Source organism: Ambystoma mexicanum, chromosome 3q, assembly GCF_040938575.1.
Source record: "Ambystoma mexicanum isolate Mex_15411 chromosome 3q, UKY_AmexF1_1, whole genome shotgun sequence".
Taxonomy (NCBI): domain Eukaryota; kingdom Metazoa; phylum Chordata; class Amphibia; order Caudata; family Ambystomatidae; genus Ambystoma; species Ambystoma mexicanum.
This window is the reverse complement of record NC_090926.1, coordinates 1,024,741,201-1,024,763,077: the sequence shown is the minus strand read 5'-3', so window position 1 is coordinate 1,024,763,077 and position 21,877 is coordinate 1,024,741,201. Positions and strand designations below refer to the sequence as shown.

Genomic DNA, 21,877 nt, shown 5'->3' with positions numbered 1-21,877 from the left:
TCTTTCATGGACAGAATGGGGGAAGCTGGAGGCCTATTTCTGGTGGAAAATACTACGACTACCAAATTGTCTAAAAATTGAAACAATCGGACATCAGCTAAGGTTACAATTTATGGCCTTGATAGTCCTATCATATCATATCATATCCTATGGAAAGCTATCTCCCTCTATCGCAAATGTGTATTGGACTCGCCACCTATCCCATTTGAGATATTGGCGAATCCAGGAAACAACAAGCCAGAGAAACTCCTATGTAATTGGAGACAGAAATTTAAAGACATACTACAACAAAATAATATCCTAACAGACTCTCAAAGACAACCCGGAAAAGGCCAAGAAACTGCTTCGTGAGAAGGACTGGATTGATACGGATCTGCATAAGGCGCAAAATATCTACCGCCATAATATAATTTGGGAAAAGAAACAACTAAATCACCCCCCTCCATATCTTACAAGATTTCCATCAGTTCACTATAGGAGCCTACTGATGCGATGCAGACTCACTTTATTGCCGTCAAGAGAAGTGCAGTACCTCAGAAAACAACTCACGGCTCAAGAGGCAGGTTGCCATTTCTGTAGAAAATCAGAAATCCTAGAAACTATGAGGCATCTAACACTTTCCTGCCCGAAATTCCAGAAAATAAGGAACATTTACTTGAAGAACACCTCGGTGCCATTGGATGCAATTGTCGAGGAAGAATGGTGGGATCGTCTAATGGCGTGTGATAAACTTGGGCAGACAGTGAGTGCCCTAAAATTGGTGGAACAGATTTGCTTGGCACTTTTGGAGATGAATGAGCAACCGTCTGAAGATGTGGAGAATCAGGAAGACTTTTAAAGAGGCTGCATAGGACCTAAGCGTTTGGAAATTGGAATTTTTATATGTTAAAGGTTGAGAATTGTGTTTGACCAATAAGACAAAAAAAAACAAAAGAATAAACATCACAGAGGTTTTGCATTTTAAAAACAAAGTCTCCACATCACAATCAAGCGCACAGTTTAATTTTCTCCCATAACATGTTCTGCTGGTGAGATTCTGCTTGGTCCATGTGACCAAGGCTGCAGGACCATAAAGCGTATCTTTTCAAAGACCCCTGGCTTTTATCTCACTATCAGACTAGTGAGGCCTACAGAGAGTTAAGGGTTACATTTTTTAAATACACATGCAGCATGGCAATCATCTCCCACAATGTGTGGGAGCTGTCAAAGCCTCTGTGGCACAGGCTTCAAAAGCTGCAGAACCCTAAAGTGTATCTCTACAGCGACCCCCAGCAGTTATCGCACTATATTAGCGAAGCCTAAAGAGAGCGAGGGGGTACATTCTTTTCAAATATGATCTCCACCGAACAGTCAAGTGCACAGTTTAAAACAAATATTTCTCCACAGGCTATGGACACAAAGTAGGCATCTGGCTAATTGTGAAAAAGATTCAGAGATTTGCTTACCTTATTCACAGTGAAAGGACAGTCCCTGGACAAGTCTTGCCATGTGGTTCTTTCAAGAAGCAGCATTTTTATAAAAATGATGTGTTGCTGTAAAAAAATGTTATCTGCTATGAAACACACAGTACAGCTGAATGCTGTTATATGAAATATGGCAAATACCATACAAAGACAAAACTTGTCAATCTCGGAGCATTTACTGACAACAAAATCAGTTGCTATGAGTTTTCCCAACTGGCACTATAAAGGGCACATTTAGAAACGGAGATATGGAATGTTGTTTAAACTAATCCTGATGCTATTTCAGGCATTAGGCTGGATTTGACCCAGTGCACTGTGCCTTGTAACATTTGGAACATTCTCTCTGCGTGTCAGTAATAAATAAGTGGCTTAAATACTGTACATTAAAGGAGCGAAATACCTGCAGACTCTCCATATCATGGCGTGAAAATAAAACAGCCTCAACATGATGCCACGACGCTTAAAACGTTGACGTGCCCCTACAGGGATATACTGTTATGCCGCCAAACAATGATAAACATCAAGCCAAAAGCAGCATGGTTGATATTCACAGTGGGCGTGGAGGGGAAGTCTGTAACGGTGTCTGGCATTGTTTTTCTGGACCTTTGGTGTGTAGCATAGGGTGTGTGGATGCTTTCCAGTGGGTTATGTGTTTTAGTTGTAGAGTAAGGGTGCCGTTAATGGGGAGTTCACTAAGGGGTGCTGCTTGTACACTGCCCTTCACACAGTGACGTCATTGTCCACTCCACAGCACGAATGACCCCGCCAAACATAAAGGAGGTTCAAGATGCTGCATACCTGACGAGGCTTTCCCTAGTGGCACAGCGACTGAAATGTGCTGCAAACGCGCCTCTGTCGGAGACGGTATCAGTGATATAACTCACGGGCAATGGAGCTGGTCACTGGTTTCACAGGTGGCCTCAAATTAAATTTGTAGGGGGTTGGATACATCTCTATCAAATCAATTGAAATTCATATTGTGTTTATATGACATTTGTAACATTAATATAAAAAGATGTGGGGTTCAACACACTTTTATGGGGTTCACTTGCATTTATTGGAGTCAAATACATCTTTATTTATACACTACAGCAGTGTCCTTATCAATTTGATATCAAATATATATCAAATGTTTTGGGGCATACATTTTCTTTTGGGTGTAATCAAATGTAAACGGGTTCGGGGGCAGGGAAAATTGTCAACTGAACCGCTTGATGAAAGGTATCCTGATCCTGCCCTTCTACTAACATACCATACATCTGCAACCTTTTGTGTGCAAATGTCAACAATCATTACTCTACCTCTAGATTCCCATTACTAACACGGGCATTGCACAGTGCAGTAAACTCCTTTCCTTTTGACATCAATTTCAGCCATTGCCTGGACCACCACAGTGCTAGCTCAGTATTATGCACCTAATGAAGACATTGCAGTACAATGATATTTACACAATCTACTGTCCATACGATTCATCAAACTCTCACTGGCTTTTTCTTGTTGACTCAAGACTTTTTCATGTCTATACATTGCCTTTATTCTTCTACTTAGTCTTTACTCTAAATCGTGAGCTGCTTTCACAATAGTGCATTCATTGTATCAATTGTAAGTTATTTGGGGTTTTGTTGAAATAAACATATGTATATATATATATATATATATATATATATGTCAAAATAAATGTATACTTCATGAATGTCAATTGTGTACTTGATTTCTTGTTTAGTGCTCTAAATTATTCTGACCCGTGTGACGAATCTTGTCAATTCGTCTCTTCTTCTCCGCAGAGGAGAACCACCCTCTGTGGGGCTAGGGATGTGAGCCTGTTTCCCAAGAACCTCCCTGGCGGTCTAGGCAAGTGGAACCTCACTGGGAGTGACTCCTTTCTTGGGGACAAAACCTCCCAGACCAGAATACATTCTCCTATATGGGAATTGTACAACCTACTTGTATCCCTGTTTTGAGTACTCCAACCCATGGCACCCCTTGCTTCCTGTTGGCCTCAGGCAATGCTGGATTTCACCTTTGCGCCAAAGGCACTTAAGAAGGCCACACCTTTGTTGATCGTGATTCACGTACTTTAACAGGACTGTAACTGTGAATAGACAGAAGGAAACTCTCATGTAAGGGTATGTGTGATATCTACGCTAAGGCGAGCCCTCTGAAGAAGATGTCCATAAGGGGAGTAGCCATGATGAGCCACGAAGGATGCTGGAGTGTGGAGAGTGAGGCCAACCCTAGCTGGATGCCGGATGGCTGGTATTTTCTCCAACCATGAAGTCCAGGTCGGGGAAAGAGGTGGAAATGGAGAGGCACCCATTTCTACTGGTGGCATGACCACAGACAGACCTTGGTGGGCTCGGAGCACAGCAACCAATGCTGAGACCAATACCCTAGGGCGAGCCCAAATCTCCAGTCTCTACACCGAAGAACGTTGGTTGCGGCAACAAGCGGCAACAGGGAGGGAAATGCTGCCAGGGAGCGGATACCGCTAAGAGGTCCGAATATTGCAAATCAAGCCTGGGAGAGCTGACGAAGTTACAGGAACCTGTGAAATATGAGCAGGCATGCGTCCCATTTGCCTCAGTGCGACTACAATGCAAATACTGCAAATCCAGGTTGGGAGAGTCAACAAGGTTTCGGGAACCTAAGAAAACCAAGCGGGCAAGCAGGGGCCTGTGTGTCTCGGAATGCAAGAGGTACAGAACTTCCATTCCAGGTTGGGAGGACAATGAAGGCTACTGGAGCCTGAGAAACCTGAGCAGACAAGCGTTCTCTGTGAACCAGAGTGAAGGATATACGAACATTGTAAGTCAAGGTTGTGAAGACCGAAGAGGCTGTGAGAGCCTGAGAAATCGCAAGTGGGAAAGCGCCCTATATGAATTACGGGATTTGAGAAAACACCTACATATAGGAACCCCAGAAGACTTTGGGGAGTCCCATAGGCATAAAAACCGTTATGAAGAGAACTGTGGCATAAGAGACCCTGGAGTGGTCTTGAGAAAAACCCTTGTGTTCTCGAGGAAGAGGGAACCGCAAGGAGAAACGTTTTATTTCGTATAGCGAAGCATGCAAGACAACTGTGAACTTGGGTTTTTGTTTGACATTTATATAGCGCGCTAGGCCAAGGGGCATCATAACAAACATTTATAATAACAAACTTGGAACTATCACCAGAGCATCCGAGTGATTGGGCCAGGCAGAAGCGGAAGAAAGAGGTAATTGCTCTAGCCGCTCTTTTTAGTTCAGTTTTCCTAAGTGGTAGGACCAGAGAAGTTGGATAGGATTTTGAACCAAGGACTGTTTTATTTGACCAGCACTATTAGTTTTTATTTTTAGGTAGGGAACTTCCCTCATAGTATTGGTGTCAGTTAGGAGTTCCCTTTTACTTTAAATAAAGATCTTTGTAAATACGTCAGTCAGTGGTCCGAGTCTTTCTTCTGGTTCACCACAGGAGATAAAGGGTTTTCTCTAAGTGTAATCACCTAGAGATTATATGATTCTGTGCAGGAGGATACTCTTGCTACCAGGGTTTGTGTACCAGTACCTCTAGCAGAGATTTTCAGAACAGCCACCTACATGCCAGCACAAGCTTTCTGCAACTATGACCGCGTGCATGCAAGGTTCAGGTCCGGTGCTGAAGTCACGCAGCTGACTGCATTATTTTTTAGTTGTTTGTCCTCGTTTGAGTCCTTTTCTCAGCATATTCCATCTATTAAAGATCAATAGGTTTAAAGGAAAAGCTGCCTACCTGTAACCTTGTTTCCCAGCATTTATACGTTTCATAAATTCATTTTACCACCCTGTCAACCTCCCCTACTAATGTGAGCTGCTACACCTCATCTAGTCCTCAATAAAGCCACATGCGTCTTTGGCGACATCATCCTGGTTGCTTGAACGTAGGACCTGATGTAGAATTATTATTTAACTCAATAAAGTTGATTGGGATGACCGCCAAAGTTGTAAATTAAATTTACAGCATATTGAACATATAAAACGTATCCATCCTGGAAGGACTGTTACGGGTAAGTAACAGTTTGTCATTGGGCATAAAACAGAAGAGCTTTTCATGCGCATGGCCTAATAATATTTTCCTCAAGTACTACTGTCCTAAATTCCACGCAGTGTCACAGCAGTGCTTTTCCTGTGGGTGTCCCACGGGAGTGTTCTAGGCACATTTTTCAGCTGACCTTTTCTTACACAGAATACAGTCTACACCATCTCCTGTGCCTCTCATGCATAGCTCTTCCTTTAAAGTCTTGTCTCTTCCTCTTCCAGTGTCGGCACTGCAGACCGAAGTGGAGAACCTGGCGCTCCGACTCTTCTACATGCAAAACACAAACCAGGACGTCTACGGTGACATCGTGGTGATGAAGCGCACAGTTCAGAAAGCAGAGGCGGAGCGTCTTCAGGCAGAGGTGGAGAAGCAGAAACAGGTAAGGCTTTGCCTGTCCTCAATACACATCTTTCGCTAGAGGTTTGAGTAGTTTCCTATCGAAACAGAAGCTGTTGTGGCCCATTACCCTAAAATGCTGGTTTATCTATGACAGTGACAGAAACATGTTTTGATTTTTTCAAATTCTTGTGTCAGCCTCAGGTACAGAGACAGGGAATTACCCATTCACACAAGAGCAGTTGCAGCACAGGCAGGTGTATTGTAAGTGTAGCCTGCGGAAAATCAGACATACCCACTCCTGTGATCTTGTATCTGTCTCTTTGGGCCTCATTACAAGTTTAGTGGTTTCGGCAGTAAATTTGCTGAAATACAAACAAACGGATTTACCGTTACCACCACATGGTCCGGTGGATTTACCGTTGGATTACAAGTGGTGGTAGATCGTGTTAGTCCCCATTTATTGGAGTCCGTAGGACTCCATGGGGACGTTGGTAATTTTGGCAGTGTAATTCTGCCAATTAAGCTGATGTTTAGCGATAAAGCAGCAGATTTTCCTCCAGCTTTTTTCTGTTGGTAAATCCTCCACTTCACCACCGAAATTGGTGTACAGCGGTGTGGTAATACGGCAGTAACTTAATTACTGCTCCGTTATCACCATTTTTTACTGCACTGCCTTACTTGTAAGGACTTCCTGTGGTGGGAAGGAGTGAAGTACAGAAGACTTCAGCTAGTCCGAATCTGTAGGTTTGGATTGTGATATATAAGATCAAGTATTTGTGGTTTGTGAGGCTTCCGTAGGGAGGCAACAGTGGATAGATGCTGATGCTGCAAAAAATGAGCTCAGATGTGTCAAGAAGATAGAGGGGTTGGACAGAGGCTGAGGGCTTAGGACTCTTCTATCTTAGAACTAAGAACAATGTTTGACTATATACATGTTATGTATGCCAACCCCAAACTGTGGCGCTTTTTCATAAACAATCAACACTTGTACTACATTACTATACAACATGCCACACTAACCTGGTATATCTAGGTCACTGTAACTGAGCAATATACCCGTACAAATGCTCCTCTGTGAATTCCATGTGTAGTTAGTGTTCTTGAGCTGTCATTTGACGAAAAGGCTTCTTGGCAGTATGGACTTCGGACCATAACACAGAGCACTAGAGAGTTATGAATAATACCTTGGTCCTGGAAGTGTTTGTATTTTAGATGTTTTCTAAAAGTTAAGTGGGCCACAGAGCCTCTCATTAATGCAAGTAAGTTATAAAATATATCTGGCATTTACAGAGGACAAGCTTACATCAATTCTATTCCTGAGGGACTGCTGTGGGTCTATAATGTAAGGATTTATTAGTAAGAAAGGGCACTTCTGTGCCACAGAACACTTGGTAAACTACAGAAAGGGCTTTACTTCCAACCTGTTGGACAGTGGAAGCCAGTGCATTGTTCATAGGGGAGATGATGTGTGATCCTGATATTGGAGAAGAGATGCCACATTTTGTAAACTCTGTAGTCATTTGAGAAGGTAAACCGAAGTAGATGTTGCTTGCATTTGCAATCCTTGAGATGGCCAATATCAAATGAAGCAGGGTAAAGATTTTGTGAAGGACCTTCAGATGAAAAAAGGCAATTTTCGTCATGTTTCCTGCCTAACAGGTCACACTAAGGTCAGCATCACCTACAATGGCTCAGTTTACCTTTTGCACCTAGTGTGAGGGTTAGAGCCACCTACGTCAATGGTCATAATTTGCATCTGTCACTAGAATGTCCATCTTGGAAGCTTTCATCATCAGCTTTTTGTCAACATCCGGTTGTTTTTTGCAAACATCTTCTTCATTGTCAATGAGCAGTTAGAACAGTTATGATGCTTATCCTCATGACTAAGCTTAAGCTTTATTTAACAACTGGGTGTCATCCACATAGTTGTGAAGACTGATGTTAAATGAATTAATTTATTCAGTATTAGCCAAATTGACCTTTTACAATTGACCTAATTATAGTGGTCCTAATTGACCTTCTGCACAATTGACCTTAATATTATTTGAGTTATTTTATATATGTATTGGTTGCGTTGGGTTTGGATTATAAATAATATAAGGGGATTGTGTGGGGGGTTGCAGGGGTTTTTGGATTGGGTGAGGGGTTTTGGGTGGTTTCCCCCCGCATATATGTCCTAATTAACCTTCTAAATTAGGTCAATTCTCCCCAGGTCAATTCTCCGGAGGTCAATTGTGAAAAGGTCAATTGGTATACAACCATTTATTCAGGGGCAGAAGTTAACTGTTAAAAAGCAGCAGACTCAGAAAGTACCCCTGCATCAATTCACACATGACATGCACTGCAGTAAATCAGGAGATGCCCTTGAGCATCTCAGATTTGTACCTGCTTCCTTTATTCTCCAGAATTGCTTTGGTTTTAGGCTTTGTGAATTGAGTATAAGGCAGAAGGTGCACACCTGAGATGCTCACGGGTATCTCCTGATTTGCTTCTGTGCAAATGGAGCCAGGCACACTGGTGCGCTCAGTAAGGATATGGTGATGCAGTAACAGAATTACTGCCACTTTTGATGCTCTGCCATACTACAAGATTGGTAATAATGGGGAATAGATACCTCCAGAACATAGATGACGATCTGAGGATGACCTTTGCAGCTGACCAGCATCAAATGCGGTGAAGCCCTGCTCCTCTGCCTGATCTCAAGAGGACTCTTGTCAGTGCTTCGTCCCCTTAAGGAGACTAATTCATGTGACAAGAAAACCTTTAGGAAAGGCAATTGTGCAAAAGCCTATTCCATGCCAATGAGACATGCAGGGTTCATTTCCAGAACTCGTTTTCATGACTTGTTTAGTTTTGAATCCGGAGGAGCTCCAGGTAATACAAACCACTAACACAAGATCCGGATGTGAGACAATCCAGCCTGAGATCATGGGTGGTGTTGATTGTATAGAAATGTATTTTAAGCCACTATGTAGTTCACTGACCTTATGAATAGCAGCACTAGATATTGACACATATTTGTATACCAATTGTGTGTAGTAATGCGTGCAAACAGATGATGAAGTAGGGTTTGCATCCGAATCTAGAGCTCATGTTATTTCCAGGGTAGCATAATATACCTGTGGAGCATTGTCTGTTGGCGGAACAACACATTCTTAACACTGTGCTCCATCTATACTGTGCACATCAACGGTTCTTTCATCTTTTTCCCAGGACTTGTTTATGGACCGCCTTACCCGAGAAGCTGACCGTCTCCGTGAGCAGATCGCTTTGTACGAGGCTCAAATAGAAGCGCAGAGCTATGACACCAAAGCAGCTCGGGAGACTGTGGCAGAGGTAGAGGTCACAGTGTTACACTTTTTAGAATTATTTGTGATCAATGAAGGTTAAGCACATTGTGCTCTCTCTTATTGTTACTGCAGTGATTAATCAATGCACATTTGGAATCGCGTACAGGTCAGCCAACTCATATCATTCTGTCCTGCCATCCGCCCTACTATTTAACTACTAGGACTCGCATACCTTCTGCCTACTAACCACACTCCCTAGTATTCAAGTAAAAGGCACACATACCTTCTGGCAGTGCAGATCTGTCTTTAACTGCCACAATTCTTTATAGGCCAGTGCTCATATACAGTTCTGCTCTTGCATCTGCCACACCCTCAGATATTCCAGCACTAGCAACTCTGACACATCTCTTACCAATGCACCCAGGTTCTGGCCTGCAGCATCCGTGGTATCCCAGTACTCTGACTCTTCTTCCCCCACTTATTTTCATGCACCATGTGAATAGTATCCAGCACCTCTCTCAGATATTAAATTACGTTCCATTAGGCAGACTAGACAGAGTCTGCCTATTGACCATTTACACATTAGGATCTCATTTCTGACTCGCGTGTTCCTCTTAGGTGGACACTGGGATCAGAATATAGGAATTGAACCTTTCCTGCTCAACCAAGTTTGAGGTCCTTACCTTACCTCTGCATGTGACTGTGGCACTATCAGATCCTCAATGTCTTCACACCCCACCTCACTGGCCCTTACTGCCCTCCTGCCAGGCCCTTGTTGCCCTTACCAGCCCTGACCACCCTCTCTCGTTTCAGGCATGTATGGAGATAGAAACCATCATAATGGAGAAGAGGCAGCTGCTGCAGCAGTGGAGCAGCAGTTTGATCGGGATGAGCCGGCGTGATGAAGCCTTTTCTGCCATTCAGGAGGCACTCCGGTATGGCCCCATCATTGGTGATGTATGATGGGAAAACGTGTGTGTGTGTGTGTGTTGTCATATAGGCTAGTGTGCAGCACTAATGACGAGTACAACAAGGTGACTTGTAACTTGTTGTATACACAACCAATCCAGCCAACTACCCCCCAAAACTCCCACCTAAACTTACAATGTCAGATTAGTCCCAGGATTGAGGGTTTTCCACACACCTCTTCTGTGACACTTTGCTCTCCTCTTTCAGTATCAGGCTTAAATGTTTCCCACACCCTTCTTCTCTGTGGTTATTCTCTGGTGGCTATCTACTGCTATGGTAGATGTTGTAGTGATTTTCCCAGCAGTTGTCTGTGTAGTGCAAACTTCTCACCTAGACTCAGGTGGCACCGAGGGGGTTGTTCTTCTCACACCGCCCCATGGGTTTTGAGTTAGGCCTTGTCACTTCCCTCTTCCGCTTCCTAACCTTTACCTTCCTCAGCTGCTGTCTATTCTGTGCTTGTCCCTTGTCGCTGTTTAGCCAAATGCTTGATCCTCCCCCTATGGGTCCAATCTCTTCAGATCGGGGTCTATCTCCTACGCCCTGCCTTAGTTCCAGCTGCGCTCCTCAAACCATCCTGGGATTTCTATGCATTAATTCCTCTAGTTTGTCTCCAACCTCATCTTTGTCGCTCTCCACCTGATGTTCACCACTCTCCTCTTCTCCTGCCTCCTTCTATTGCAGCTCACCAACCTCCTCCTTCTCATCTCCAAGCACCTTCTCGTGACATTTGCCAACCTCCTTTGAATGTTCACCTACCTCCTCCTTGGTTTTTCCTACCACCTCCTCCTGATCAATCAAACTTCGCTAACTTCTCGTACTTCCCCTTCTCATATTCACCCACCTCTCATAAATGTTCACTTACCTCCTTTAGATGTTTACCCACGTCTTCCTTATCTTCTCCTGCCAACTCCTCCTCTAGTCTCCACCCTCCTCTTCAAATTCTGACCACTACCCCTTCTAATATCGCCACTCTCCTCAGCCATCACTATCTTAAATGCACCCACATGTACTGCTGTGGAGCCCGGGTTTATATAGCCTGGTAAGACCTTCGCATTGGCAGGACCAAGTACTGGATTGACTGTGGTTTAGTCATTTAGCTGGGCTTACTATGTGAATGGGGAAGTGTGCTGAGTCCTTAAACAGTTGGTCACTGTCTTGAATTTGGTCTGTCATCTCTGTGCTCTCTAAGGAGTCTTGGGAGCTGTGGGGTTTTGTTTCACTAAGGCCGGTATTTGAAATACCTGTAAGCTCTGTGTAAGTGTTTGGATAAGACTCACTTTTCTGATGACTGCTTTTCTCATGGAGCAAGCGTGTCTGGTACTATTATAGGAGCCTGCGCATTTCCACAGACTCAGTCTCTGGGGGACACCAGGGACTCGTGCAACCTCCTGAAGTCTGCGTGTGATGTCAACAGCTTACCTAAGATTTTCGAAACTGTTGCCGATTTCTGAGCACGCTTTGATGTGTGACAGAGATTTTCCATACAGTCTGCTTTATTTGCCTTGGAGTGCTTGAAGCTCGTGTGTTTTAAAGGTACAATGTCATTGTTAGAATGGATTTTCAGAATCCGTTCTTAGGGAAGAGTTCTGAGAGGCCAACCTATTTTAATAATAATGTTAAATGTATTTGTACCATGCACTGTCACCACCAGAGTGGTCCCCATGCGCTCTGGCAGATCTGAAAAGGAGGGTGTGAAAAAATAGGGGCTGGGGGTGATTAGTAGGGTGTAGTGGGAATAGGAAAGTGAGAGTCGTGATGTCCTGTTGGCAGCTTCAGTTCGGATTGCACCATCCGCTGAGCTTAAGTGCGGTTTTCGGGTCGGTGCGAATTCTCATATGCTGTTGTGGTTGTGCCGGGGTATGTGTTGTTTTTCTGTTGTTGCAATGTGGTGACGTACATGCGGATCGCTGTGCAGAGAAGTGGTTGTGTGAGTTTCTGTATGAGAAGTGTATGCGAAGGTTGAGGTTTTAGTGTTGGGTTAGTGGGGTTTCCTTAACTGTTTGTCTTTGCATTTCTGCGCTCAACATCTATGATTATCCTGTGTTTTTGGTATTATAGTTTGTCGCCTAGTTGGCAGGCACGTTGAGGAGTGGCAGTTTTCCTCTGTATTACTCTAGTGGTATGTGCACTTGGCTGATGCAGGCGTGTTCCCTCGCCCTGTGATTGGCGATGTTTAATTTAGAGGATTCTGGTCCCTCCCTGCCCATCCCATGTGGGGTCCTTACCTACATATGTTTCCTCTGTGGACTAGCGGTATGTGGACATGGGTGGTCGGGGCATCCTCCCCCGCCCTACCATTACGGGAGATTAAGTTAGGGGTCATGGCTTCCTCCGTGGGTTTCCTGTTACCCACTGGGTCTATGCTTCCTAGTCGTTCCCTTCTGGTTCTGTAGTAAAGAGCCAGGTTTTGAGTAGTTTTCAAAATTCTAATAAGGAAACAACACTTGGGCCTAGCCAAAGTCAATCAAGGTATGTGGTAGAGCAGTAAGGCATAGACTTCAGGAGTTATGGGGGTGGTTTAATGCTACAATTCCATATATGCAGAGCACTCATAAATCAAATCAGACAGTAAGTATAAAAATACAATATTTATTAGGTCTGAACACACTCTAAGCAATGAAAATCACAGCTAATAGTAATACTAAATCAATACTTTAAAGATATACTTTTACAATTGGTGCTCTCACTAGAGATCAACCACACTTTACATTTAAACATTTACAGTTAAACCTATTCAAATATGAAAAATGAAAACTCTATATAGAAAAGAAAAATAATTGAGGAATGCAAAAGCAATTGAAATTTAAAGAAACCATCATAAAACACTGCAAAAGAAATTAAACATTTTACCCTGCCTTATAAAATAAGGCCCCTAACACAGGTCCTTCCCAGCTAAGGTGAGTAGGCCTAGTCAAAACACCCAAGAAGGTACCATCAGTACTGGGAAACTTTGTTTCCCTTAGTCCTTTCCACTGTTGCAATTTCTTTGCAACATTTTTACCAGTGCACAAAGTACCTTACAGTACAGTGAGCTGGGTTATTCCTTTCGTTTCTAAAGGCCCTACACACCCTCAAAGGATGTTTCAGTAGAAGTACAGATGTGCCTTGGACAGAGCTGGTGGCAGCTGTTATTTTTCATATATGTTTAACCCTTTCTTGTGGTCTCTTTTGCATTTACCGTGTTTGGCCTTGGACAGTGGCTTGGCCCCAAAATGGCCATTCCACAAAGTCCTTTGTTCTGTCCTTTGCCCATCTTGTTCCTTTGCCTTCCCCACGTCGAGCAGACCCAGGTCAGTCCTTATTTGGGCATGCATTCTCCCGCAAAACGCCAAGCTTTTGCAGGCTTCTGCATGCTTTGTGTGTGTGCCTCCAGGAGGTGGGCTGGACTATCGAGTTCCAATACACATCCTGGGTGCCAGAGAGTCTAGGATGCTGTGAATGACTGGGACCACCATGGCCCATGATTGGTCCACGTCTGGTATGCCTGTATGTGAGCAGGTCTCTCATTGGGTCCTCTTCGTTTTGGCGTGAAGGAGATTCTGGATAAGAGAAGGGCCCAAACACCCATACCAGGTCGATCTCTTGAGTTCTCACTGAACCTAGGATAGGATCCAAGCATCCTGAAACTAAGAAGCAAAGTCGAGAAACCGCTGGTGACCCGCTGGAAGGTTTGGCACCCTGAGCCTGCTGTTGTCCTGCAGGACCCCTCTGCATCTTCTCGAACCAGAATGTCTGCAAAGACGCTTCGACCCATTTGAATAGTGGGAACAACTATTCACGGCACCTCCACCTTAACCTGCAAGCGAGCCTTCTCAGAAGTGTTCCTGGGCCAAACAGCTAACTGACCAGCTTGTGCAGGACCTTTGCTCAGGAACCACTGCTGTCTCGAGTTAACTCTCGAGACTTGGGAGATCATAAGCACGGGGTATAAGGCACACTCCTGCCGAGTTTCGTACACCTAGGCGCTCTAGGTCTGGAATTATGAGAGTATGCCTAAGTGGTGACAAACTTCTAGGGTGCGCTGTGGCTGTGCCCCCCTCTGCTCTGAGACGTGCTGCAGTGAAATCGAGCTCATCCCTTCATCATGAGAGTAGAAATCGCTACTGTTCCACCACGGAATCATCCCTGGAACTCAGCCGCTGAAAGCCTCAGAGCCACACAATTGCAGCATTTGAACCCGCAACAGAAGTGGACTCGCCAGCCAAAGTTTGGTCCGGAGTGTGCCTTGGGTCGGTGAGTATTTGCAACCCTTACCGGTGGCCCCTGGTGCATCCATCCATTTTTACGCACAAGTGTCCCCTGATGGCCACTCACCTTTCTCGAGGTAGCTTGTGCTACTGTCCTATTCCCAACTGGAACCTGTTCTGCCCTCTTGGGGAGAGACCTTCGAATAATGGGAACTTATTCTTCGCTGCCTTACATGCCTTCCTGAGTCGCTATAGCCCCTGCTAGAGACCCTGCTTTTTGCTCTAACGCACAATCGTGTGTGTCTACACGGAAATCACTTTTGGGAGCTAGGCTCCACTCTTTGTAGGGATTGGACTGCCTCAGAGTTAGGATTTGATAAGTGGAGAATTGTCTAAAGTCTATTCGCACTGTATGCCCCTTTCGTTTACAGGTTGTGGATCCTTGCTGTGTGCCATCCCTTTAGACCCATTGTAACTGTACATATGTTCTATAATAGTGTTGTGTGAGTTTTAAGCATTACTGCTGATCTTTGCTTGTGTTTGATTTAAAAGGCCTTTAATAAATATATATGTATTTTTGATATACACCTGACTGAGAGTAAGTTGTAGTGTCCTTGCTGTGTGTACTCATTGTGGGTTTTCGATCATCCTCACCCCTCCTGAGACCTAGTCTTGATCACCGCCAATTCTACCTTGATTGGTCTGGCTGGTCCAAAAGGTTACCCTGTCCCAGGAGGATAGCTCAGTGGCAGCGTGCTCGACTTGGAAACAACATGACACGAAGCAACACAGGTTCGATCCCTGGGTCCGCGCTTAGAAACCTCTGGGTATTAAGCACGTTATAAATATCCTATCATATCATATCTATCATACCCTGTTCCAAGAAACTAGGATGGCCTTCTGAACCTCTGCCCACCAGGCCAGAGGTCAGAAATCCATCTTAACAGCTGACACTTACTTAGTCTGATATTTTCTTTAGTGTTGCGCAGAAGTTTTCTGGTGTAATGCTGCCAGTTGGGGTGCGCTAATATTGGGACCCCCACAGAGAGAGGTTCTTGTCGGTTGCTATTTTTTTCGTTAATCTGTTGGGCTGCTGCTACTTGCAGGTCCCTGAAACATACAGAGTGAATCTAGCCAGCATTTGGAATCCGAGGTATGGGGTGGTTAAGAGTGGCACCATTTTCAATCACAAGGACATATAGAGAAGGGAAAGCAAGTGGGGGCCTCCCAACTGCCACCTTCACCATCTGTGGTAGGACTGGATTCAGCTTACACCCTGGTAGGCCTTTCAACCCCAGCCTGAGAGTAGTCCACATCCCCTCTTGATAGGATCAGACTACTGACCCTGTCACATTTGCTCCTTGGTCTTCTTCAAGTTTCCAGCCTTTAACAAATGCTTGACTCCTACTCCTGCAACCCAGACTTAGTGACTGGGACTGTTTGTATTTATCCTATGTCCTTTGTTCCCCCAGATTGGGTCTTAAGATGGATTTCTGAACTCCGGCCTGGTGGGCAGAGGTTCAGAAGGCCCGCCTAGTTTCTTGGGACAGGGTAACCTTCTGGACAAGCCAGACCAATCAAGGTAGCTATGGCGGGGGTCAAGACTAGGGCCCTCATTAGGACTCCGGCGGAAAACCATGGTGCTGTTAGCACCATGGTCGATGCCGGAGTCTGCCATGGCGGAATGGGGAATTACCACCCCATTCCAAGGTTGGCGGGGCGGTAATTTCCCATGCCCCCATGGCCCCTTACCTCGAGAGTCCCTTTGCGGGCCCCTACTTTAACGGCTGGTTTAGACTAGCCGTTCAAGTCGGGTCCCGCAAAGGCACCTCGTAGTCAGGCGTTAAGGGTTTAACGGCGCTGACACCTTTAACGGCGCCGTTAGCCCCTTAACGCCAGGGTCCTAATGAGGGCCTAGGGCTCAGGAGGGGTGAGAGTGACTGAAAGGCCTCAATGAGCACACAGAGTAAAGGACACTTACAAATCACTCCCAGACAGGTTTATATATATATCAAAAATACAAATACATTTATTCCAAGGCACTTCAACACACAGTAGAAAAATCACGGTAACACTATCAAACCAACACAATCCTATCTATATGCATATATACAAGACCAATGGGGTCTACAAGGTGAATTGCACCAATGGGTCCACAACCTAAACAGGGAAGGAAACAGGCAGTGAAAATAGTCTTTAGACCCTTCTGCATCATATATAAGTATAAATGAAAGGCAGTGCAATCCCTAAGATGAGACGAGCCTAATGCTCAAATGTACTTGCAAGCTTTACGCACGTAGTAGTTCAAATGGGCAATGTAGGGTCTTTTGAAGGGGCTGTAGCAGTTCAGGAAGGTAGGTGAGGCAATGCAGAAAAGGTTTCCACTACTCGAGGAGGACCTCCACTTGAGGTCAGAGCTCGCTAGTTCTCATAAGCAGTGGAAAGGAGAGGGGCCACCAGGGGCCACACGTGCATAAAAATTGATGGATGTGCTAGGGGCCACCGGCAAGGGTTTTTATTTATTTATTTATTTATTTATTTTATTTGTGTGAATCAAAATGTGAATTGATTTTTACAAAATGAATTTTCCCAAAGAATTTTCAATGTCAGTTTATCGAACAGCTTTCAGTAGTTCGCGCGTGAGTTCTGAAGTAAAATTAAGCGAGGTTAACTTCCTTTTTCAGCCCGAATATGCCTTTTCAAACTGGTAGCTGAAAAAAGAGTGGATCATCCGGAGTTGCAGGTGATCTGAAGACTCGGGTGATTGTAGTTGTAGCGAGTTGACTTAGCTTTCTACAATTCCTTCCAGGTTATTCAGGGTGTCTATCTTGGACATGATTTGTTGCACTATTTTGGAAGTGGCCATTAGCCAGGTTGGTTTGTCCCCACTGATCATTCTAGACCACCAGCAAGATTCAGTGTTGATCGAGGGATCCAACGAGAAATGCTGCATGTAGGCTGTCCTGATTTGTTTTGTTTCTGGGCAGCCTATAACCAGATGGCGAATTATCTCAGTTTCCTTTTTGTTCTGGCCTAGTCTGCAATGAGCTGTATTTGAAAGTCCTCTGATGGCTTTAATTTCATTTGTTGGTAGCAAGTTAAGTCTCGCCCTTAAAAGACAGTTTCTGGCTTGTCTGTTTGGGAATTGTTTTATAAATCCCTGAAGCTCGTTTAGTTTCTTTATGTTAGGGGGCAGATGTTGCGTTAACTTGTTTTCCATTGCTTTTGCCAGTGTCGTGATCCAGTCTAGTTCCTTGATCTTTTTCATTATTTTTGCCGGATTTTGGGTCAAATCGTCTTCTGTGCTCTCAATTGAACTCAACAAGCGTGGAGATGTGTGTCTTCCAGGATTGTAGGGATTTATTTGAGTCAACCGCTAGTTCTGTTTTTATCACTTTGTAGGGCAGAAGGCTCTCGGGGAGCAGAATTTTTCTGTATAACCTCAGGGGGTTGCAGTTTATGGTCCCTTGTAAAGAAAGGAGGCTCAGTTCTCTTCGTATTGATGCGACGGATGTCGATGTCGGAAGGGAGAGAACTGTTCTCCAATGGTAGGCTTCAAGTTTTGGCCAGATGTCTCTCGGCAAAAGGATCATTGCCTCTGTACCATAGGTCATAGCAGGGACTACTTTCATTTTGTCATTTTGTAGTAGTCAATTACTGGTATCATTGAAAAGCGCCCGAGTTTTTGGTCGATCGCTTTTCCTTGTGCCGCCAGCTTCCTGATTTTTATTCTTAGATGTTCTTGCATAGCTGTTTCTTTTTTGGTGTTGTCTACTATGATTCCCAAGTATTTAAAACTTTTTACTTTTTCGATCTTGGACGATTAAAGGGTTGTTATTACTCACCAGTGCCCAGCGCACTCCAGACCAAAGTTTGGCTGTCGAGTCCACTTCGGTCGCAGGTTCGACTGCAGCAATTTCGCGGCTCTGCGGCTTTCAGCGACGAAGATAGAGCGCTGATTCCCGTACGGGACAGTGGCAATTTCTCTGCTTCTGGTGGATGGATCAGGCCAGTTCCACTGCAGCAGGCTTCAGGGCACAGAGGACCACAGCCACAATGAACTTGCAAAGTTCGTCACCACGGCTGGGCGACACGGCAACCGCGTATACTCCTGTTCGGGTGCACTTTATTTTACTCCAGACCTGGGCACGCCAAGTGTACGAAATTCGGTGCGAGAGTGCTGTGAACACAGAGCTTGTGATGTGCCAAGTTTCAAGGGCCTCCTGGAAACTGTAACGGTCTCGGGGCAAAACGTCTGCGCAAGCTGGTCAGTCCACTGGATGGCCCAGGGACACTTCCGAAAAGGCTTACTTGCAGGTTAAGATGAAGGTGCCGAGAATAGTTGATCCCACTATTCCAGTGGGTCGAAGTGCCTTTGTAGACCTTCTAGGACGATCAGATGCAGAGGGGTCACGAGCGGGAAGACAGCGGGCTCAGGGGGCCAAGCCTTCCAGCGGGTCACCAGCGGTTCCTCGACTCGGCTTCTTAGTTTCAGGATACTTGGATCCTATCCTTCATTCAGTGAGAACTCCAGAGATTGACATGGAATGGGTTTTTGGGACCTTCTCTTATCCAGAATATCCTTCACGCCAAAAGAAAGAGGACCAATCACCGACCATGGGGGTCCCAGGCATTCACAGCACTCCAGACTCTCTGGCACCCAAGATGTGTATTGGAACCAGATGTTCCAGCCTACATCCTGGGGGTGCGCACACAAGCCTTGCAGAAGCCTGCGGAAGCTTGGCGCTTCGCAGGAAAATGCAACACCAAATAAGGACTGACCCGGGTCGGCTCGACCTGGGGAAGGTGAAGGGGCAAGATGGCCAAAGGACAGGACAAAGAACCTCGTGGCATGGCCATTTTGGAGCCAGGCCACCTAACCGTGCCAAACGTGGTAATCACAGTTTACCTGGCAAGAAAGGTTTAAAAATATGCTAAATGATAAGCTGCCACCAGCCCTGTCCAAGGCACATCTGCACATCTCCTAAAAAATCCTTCGAGAGTTACTCAGGCCTTTAGAAATGACAGGAAGACCCAAGTGCACTATACTGGAAGGTACATTGTGCACTTGCAACATGTTGCAGAAAAGTTGCAACATTAACAAGGACTAAGGGAAACAAAGTCTCCCAGTACTGACTGTCTTAAGGGCATGTCAGTTTTCCAATAACAAGTGAGCGAAAAGCCCAGAGGAGTGCAGCCAAAGGCTGTGCTCCTCTGGAAAAGTCAGACTATGGTGTTCAAAATCAGCAGAAAGTTGGGGTGTTCACAACTGGAGGGAAAATTACACATAAAATGGAAATCTTTCCTAACAGGTCTTACACCAAGTGTCTGCCCATGTGAGTAGTGAATGAGTGAGGGCTGGGAATGGGTAGCTTTCCTGACATAACCTGTCTTATTCGTGCTTAGGGGGTAGGAAGAAGCCTATATCTGGCCTTTCTGCTATTTTGGATTTTAGATTTGTTTCTCTGGTCCTCCATGTGGCCAGAGCTTTTGATTTTCCAGCCTGTGGAATTGATACTGGAAACAGACAGGGCAAGCTTTCTAGATGCTTTGGAATTTGAGCAGGTGTAGAGTTTTTAGTGTTAAGCTCACCGAGTAGACTTATGCATTGGGGTGGATTGAGATCCACAAGATGGGCCGGGGTGAGTCAATGTTACTGTCCCTTGCTATGTCGTGGAAACTGTTCAATTTCTTAATGTAGTCTGGTTGCCTGGATCCCTCATGAGCCACCGAGCTAGGCCCTCCTTCGACCAGTCTTCCACCACCCCTCACCCATTACCAGCACTTGCCCTTGGGCACCCTTCCCTGACTTGCCTACTGAGTCTGGTCCACCCCCGGCACTAGCTGACTCCCTCCCTTATTCCTTGAACACTTGCCAACTTGGGTCTCCCTTGCACTTGTCCAATCCTTTGCACCTTCCCCCCTGCACTTCCCTCTCCTCCCCTCTCCTGCACTTATTGTTATTGCACTTGCACAATCCGAATGTCACAAGGCCTAGTAAGACCATTTCCTGTTATTTGTCTTGTGGCACCCGATTACACTTTCTGATGTATATGTGCCATACAAATGCTCAATAAATACAACTAAAAATAGTTACTGAATCCTGGTAGCATAGTAAGTGAGAAAAGGGCAGGCTTTCCAGATAGTTAAAGTGGCAGGTGTGGGCTTGAAGATTGCTCCTAGATTACAAAGTATGACAGACGGGTGAGTGGAGGGAACAAGAGAAAAACAATGGAAAGGCATGCATTTTGACATGAGACTGGAAAGAATAATATTTCAAATGGATTGTATCCTCCCATGTATTCCTCACCTTTGATATATTCATTAGTCTGCTTGCAGCTTTGGAAACATTTTTCTTATAGTAGCCGGCGCTGTGGGTTGTCGACTCGCGGCCCTCAACGGCCTCCATCCTGTCTTCGGCCTTGACGTTGACGCTGCTATAAGTTGTTCGTGCTGCACCCATTGCCTCACATCCGTTTATTCTGCATGCTCAGCAAGCTTTGGACAGTTCATCGCCTAAGCTATTTTCTCTGTGTTTTAAAGTATCTGAAAGGTTTTTGTTCATTACAACCCATAATGCATCTGCCTTTGGTGTCTGGGAGTTGACAATAAAACTGACGACCCCAGTTCCTGTCAGTCGATGACTGTGAAGGCCTTGAGGGAGAGGAAGTGGAAGCACGCTGCAGGTAGGTCCCTTGCTAAATCTCCTTCAACAACCCCTTTCCGAAATGGGATCGTTGGATGAATCCCAGGAGATTTCTCCTGTGAAGAAGCACTCTAAACATTCGAAGCGCTCTGAATCACGATCTTGTCACTCATCCTTGTCGTGCTCGCTTAAAAAATCAAAGAAATGTCACCATCGCTCGTGATCGTCTTCGACAGACTCTTCACCTGACAGCAGATAAGCTTTCCCAGCAAGTCGGCATCTCGTGCTGACTTGGAGAATTTTCGTCTCCAGATGCTGGAGGTGCTCCAACTGCCCCTTCGTGGGAACCAAGAAGGCTCCGGACATCAGTGCACCTAGTAAAGCCGGCAGTGCATCTTCAGCGATCACTACTCATGATCCTAAGATCCCAGGCAGTAAGTCTCATCGACTTCCGTTGAAGGAGGCTTTGTCTCCTCATAGAGTGAAGCCAAAACATTCCTCCTGTGAATCCTTTGAAGGAGCGGGCACCAGGTCCATCGTGGCCAGTGTTGTTGTCGAAGCCGTCAAAACCGTTGACACCCCCGGCGCCTTCGGTGCCATTAAACCCCTCAAAGTCTTCTAAGGATTCTTCAAAGTCTTTCAAGCCTTTACCTAGGACAGACTTCTTCAGGGCCATGGGGTTGATTTTTGAGGTAGCGGGGGAAGAGAGAGATGTGCCTTTTGGCTTGGAGACCGCCACTTCTAATTTGCCTGAAGAATAAATCTCAGAGGAATCCAGGCGGCAAAATCTTTTGGACACTTGGTCAGATGCTAGTGGCTTGGACACAGCACCAGAAACAGATATTGCCACTCCAGATTCTACTATAGGTTGGTGATGGGCAAAGTCCTGGAGTATTTGGGCTGGGGCAGATCTTACAAACATCCTAGAT

The 21,877-nt window shown here is 45.2% G+C and overlaps 1 protein-coding gene across 2 annotated transcripts in view; it reads left to right on the top strand.

Annotated features, from left to right (window-relative positions):
* CCDC40 (coiled-coil domain 40 molecular ruler complex subunit) overlaps positions 1–21,877 on the top strand; it is a 599,189-nt gene that overhangs the window by 187,122 nt on the left and 390,190 nt on the right. For both annotated transcript variants that reach the window (XM_069655198.1, XM_069655197.1), the window contains 3 exons: positions 5,739–5,896; positions 9,070–9,192; positions 9,960–10,081. In XM_069655198.1, coding sequence (XP_069511299.1) covers positions 5,739–5,896; positions 9,070–9,192; positions 9,960–10,081 — 403 coding nt within the window. The remainder of the gene's footprint in view (positions 1–5,738; positions 5,897–9,069; positions 9,193–9,959; positions 10,082–21,877) is intronic.